Source organism: Cebus imitator, unplaced genomic scaffold, assembly GCF_001604975.1.
Source record: "Cebus imitator isolate Cc_AM_T3 unplaced genomic scaffold, Cebus_imitator-1.0 Scaffold274, whole genome shotgun sequence".
NCBI lineage: Eukaryota > Metazoa > Chordata > Mammalia > Primates > Cebidae > Cebus > Cebus imitator.
In genome coordinates this window covers 654051-658478 of record NW_016107589.1, presented here as the reverse complement: position 1 = coordinate 658478, position 4428 = coordinate 654051, and the positions used below count along the sequence as shown (strand labels likewise).

At 43.9% G+C, this 4428-nt stretch overlaps 1 protein-coding gene across 2 annotated transcripts in view; it reads right to left on the bottom strand.

Annotated features, from left to right (window-relative positions):
- The window catches only part of CDC25C (cell division cycle 25C), a 46549-nt gene that overhangs the window by 37528 nt on the left and 4593 nt on the right, over positions 1-4428 (bottom strand). Inside the window, exons 4-7 of one of the 2 annotated variants that reach the window (XM_017500930.2) lie at positions 4119-4164; positions 2982-3015; positions 2777-2866; positions 1078-1176 (exon numbers count right to left, since the gene is read on the bottom strand). In XM_017500930.2, the coding sequence (XP_017356419.1) occupies positions 1078-1176; positions 2777-2866; positions 2982-3015; positions 4119-4164 (269 nt within the window). The remainder of the gene's footprint in view (positions 1-1077; positions 1177-2776; positions 2867-2981; positions 3016-4118; positions 4165-4428) is intronic. The other variant, XM_017500931.2, reaches the window with a different exon arrangement.

Genomic DNA, 4428 nt, shown 5'->3' with positions numbered 1-4428 from the left:
TGGGTGTATCACGAGGTCAGGAGTTTGAGACTAGGCTGGCCAACATGGTGAAACCCTCTCTCTACTAAAAACACAAGAAAAATAGCTGAACATGGTGGCAGGTGCCTGTAATCCCAGCTACTCAGAAGGCTGAGGCAAGAGAATCATTTGAACCAGGGAGGCGGAGGTTGCAGTAAGCCAAGATGGCACCATTGCACTCCAGCCCGGGCAACAAGGTGAGACTCCGTCTCAAAAAAAAAGCAATCTTTATACTTAAAGAATAAAGTAGAAGAGGCCAGGGCGCGGTGGCTCATACCTGTAATCCCAGCACTTTGGGAGGCTGAGGCAGGCAGACTACTTGAGGTCAGGAGATTGAGACCAACCTGAGCAACATGGTGAAACCCTGTCTCTACTAAAAATACAAAAAATGGCCAGCATGGTGGCTCACACCTTTAATCCCAGCACTTTGGGAGGCCAAGGTGGGCGGAACAACTGAGGTCGGAGTTTGAGACCAACATGGAGAAATCCTGTCTCTACTAAAAGTACAAAATTAGCCAGGCATGGTGGTACATGCCTGTAATTTCAGCTACTAGGGAGACTGAGGCAGGAGAATTGCTTGAAACCTGGAGGCAGAGGTTGCGGTAAACCGAGATCACACCATTGCACTCTAGCCTGGGCAACAAGAGTGAAACTCCGTCTCAAAAAAAAAAAAAAAAATTAGCCAGCCATAGTAGCATGTGCCTGTAGTCCCAGCTACGCAGAAGGCTGAGGCAGGCAGAGGTTTCAGTGAGCTGAGATCATGCCACTGCACTCCAGCCTGGGCAACACAGTGAGACTCCGTCTCATATAAAAAGAATAAAGTAGAAGAAAATCAAAGCCCAAGATATTTTTCCCCCTTACATTTAAACAAGAAGATCAGAGGATATATAGCTCCTGTCTTTTCCTGTTCAAACTTTACTTCTCCAACCCTCTTTTTCCCACTTAAATTTGGCTTGATGATGCCAGTTAGAAAAATTCAAAGGCTCATAAATTCAGAGCTGCCATCCTATAGCCTATAACATTCCAACTGACCCTTAATAATGATGTTCAATGACTTACCAGCAGACATAAAGGAGACACATAAGGCTCCCCTGATCTCTTTTGAAATCTCAGGTTCCTGGGTGCATGCCACTCCAATGGCCTCAAAGTGCTGTTTTCCTGCATAAGAAAAACAGCATTAGTTGGGGAAGAGAAGTGTCAGTTGGCCCTGATAAAAACATTTCATCTGATGAAGCCATGAATAACCCTCACAAAACACATTTCATGTAATCAAAGTTGACCCTACATCCTGAGCTTATATAACTTTGCATTGGAAGATGCAAATTATAATGTGCATTTTATGTATGGCATGCAGATTTGCTTTGGAAGATACTAATTTTATGGTCACAAGTAAAAGGAATGGGGTAGGGGTAGGTAGCCTGCCTGGGAAGGTGACAGTGAGAATTTAAAAAGTGATTATAGGCTGGACACGATAGCTCACACCTATAATCCCAGCACTTTGGGAGGCCCAGGCAAGTGGATCACCAGAGGTCAGGAGTTCGAGACCAGCCTGGCCAACTTGGTGACACTTTATCACTACTAAAAATACAAAAATTAGCCGAGCACAGTGACACACACTTGTAATCCCAGCTATCTGGGAGGCCGAGGCAGGAAAATCGCTTGAACCTAGGAGGCAGAAGTTACAGTGTGCAGAGATTGTGCCACTGCACTCCAGCATGGGCAATAAGAGCAAAACTGTCTCAAAAATAAAAGTGATTATAGGCCTGGTACAGTGGTTCACACCCATAATCTCAGCCCTTTGAGAGGCTGACGCAGGTGGATAACTTGAGGTTAGGAGTTTGAGACCAGTTTCTACTAAAAATATAAAAGTTAGCCAGGCTGTGCTGGTGCATGCCTACAGTCCCAGCTGTTTGGCAGGCTGACGTAGGAGAATCGCTTGAATCCTGGAGGCAGAGGTTGTAGTGAGCCGAGATTGCACCACTGCACTCCAGTCTGGGCGAGAGAGCAAGACTCAGTTTCAAAAATAAACAAATAAATAATGATTATAAATGGAGATTAGAAGGACAGTATTAAATCAAGAAAAAATGGATTAGAACAGCCAAAAATATGAGCATATCTTAAGTCAATGTAAGAAAAGAACAGTAGCTATCTTTTATGGGTAATGACCTGGGTAAAGAGATGGGAGGCAGGGAAGAAAAAAGATGTCTAGGAAAGGGGATTAGCTGAAAGGATTAGATAGAGAATTACCTTAGTGATTATGTGGCTCTGGAGAGGCTAGTTTTAACTTGGAAGTGAAGAATAGCCTAAGATTTGCATAAAAAGGACCATGGCTTCCTCAGAGTAAGGGCTTAAAAGTTAGACTAAGGGAGAAATAAGAAATTAATAAATCTACACTTGCATATAAAGTGGTAAAAAAAAATCTGTGAACAAGTTATGCAAGTTATCCCTACCTATTAAAACAAACAACTGAAAAACTCTTAAATCCCTACACTACAGTGAGGATAATTTTTGTCCTCAAACTTTTCAACCGAACGTGAGAAATAACGATGACCTACGACTCTGAGCTGGGTCTCTGTCTTAGGGCCAAACTTTAATGAGAAAAAACAAAAACAAAGAATTTTTTTCCCCTATAGCAATACAGTTTGCTTGCCTAGCACACGAGATGTAAACAGTTCTATGTTTCACAATGACACCAACAAGTTTCTTCACTCAAAAAAATAAATCTGTCAATATATCTAGGTTTCCATTAAACACTCACATTTTCTTTATTTGCAGATGAGCTACACATTGCATCTCTCTTTCTATGGCCACGGTCCAAACCGTTTGGAGTGCTACAAAGAAGCTGTGCCTAAAAAAGAGTGTTTGCTGAGAACGTCCATCATCCTCAAGCCACAGGTGCATTGGAAACCCTCTCCCTCCCACCCGAAAAACAAACCCAAACCCAAAAAAGAGAAGCTACTCACTGGGCTACTTTTCATTGGGTGCTGGTGATGATCCCTGCAGATTAAAACAAACTGCCCGTCAGGTTAGCCCCAAATATGGTTTGATTATTCTTCAGCGGATTGGTACATCCCAACTTTTTCTTTATTTCGTTCTAGGAGCCCTTTTCCTAGTTGACATGTCTCTTCCAGCAACAATACATAGGGTATTCTCTGTGGTAAACATCAAGACTCAAGTGACATCTTGGGCATAAGACCCTCATTTTGCCTGCATAACCATGTAAATAAACATGTACCAAAAATGAATAAGTTTTATACAATTTACAATTTACTAATTTTCCAGCACAGTGTATTGGGGCTAATTTTTTTTAAAAAATTAATTTCTGTCCTCCCTCCCTGGATTTCATTATCTATCTGGGTTAGAGCATTTATTTTTTATTTTTATTTATTTATTTTTTGGAGATGAAGTCTTGCTCTGTCACCAGGCTGGAGTGCAGTGGCACAAACTTGGCTCACTGCAACCTCCGCCTGGGTTCAAACAATTCTCCTGCCTCAGCCTCCTGAGTAGCTGAAACTACAGGTGCCCACCACCACGCCCGGCTAATTTTTGTATTTTTAGTAGAGATGGGGTTTCACCATGTTGGCCAGGATGGTCTCCAACTCATGACCTCATGATCCGCCTGCTTTGGCCTCCCAAAGTGCTGGGATTGCAGGCGTGAGCCATAGCGCCCAGCCAGGTTAGAGCATTTAAAGCAATTCAGGTCAGGCATGGTGGCTCATGTCTGTAATCCCAGCACTTTGGGAGGCTGGGGCGGGCTGATCACTTCAGGTCAGGAGTTCAAGACCAGCCTGGCCAACATGGAGAAACCCTGTCTTTACTAAAAATACAAAAAATTAGCCAAGCCTGGTGGTGCATGCCTGTAATTCTAGCTACTAAGGAGGCTGAGCCACGAGAATCACTTGAACCTGGGAGGCAGAGGTTGCAGTAAGCTGAGATCAAGCCATTACACTCCACCATGGGCAACAAGAGCAAAGCTCTGTCTCAGAAAAAAACAAAAGAGAGAGAAAGGTTTTGTACTCCGCAGAATCTGTATAGGATAAAATCTCTATGACTAGTGCTGAAAGGCTTTTGCATGGGGTTCATTTGGCAACAGAACTTACATCCCAGCTAACTGTACTTCCTGAAGTCCTGAAGAATCCAGGTGACCTGCAATCAAATATAAAGATTCAGTAGGGCCGGGCACGGTGGCTCACGCCTGTAATCCCAGCACTTTGGGAGGCCGAGGCGGGTGGATCACGAGGTCAAGAGATCAAGACCATCTGGTCAACGTGGTGAAACCCCGTCTCTACTAAAACCACAAAAAATTAGCTCGTCATGGTGACGCGTGCCTGTAATCCCAGCTTCTCAGGAGGCTGAGGCAGGAGAATTGCCTGAACCCAGGAGGCGGAGGTTGCGGTGAGCCGAGATCGC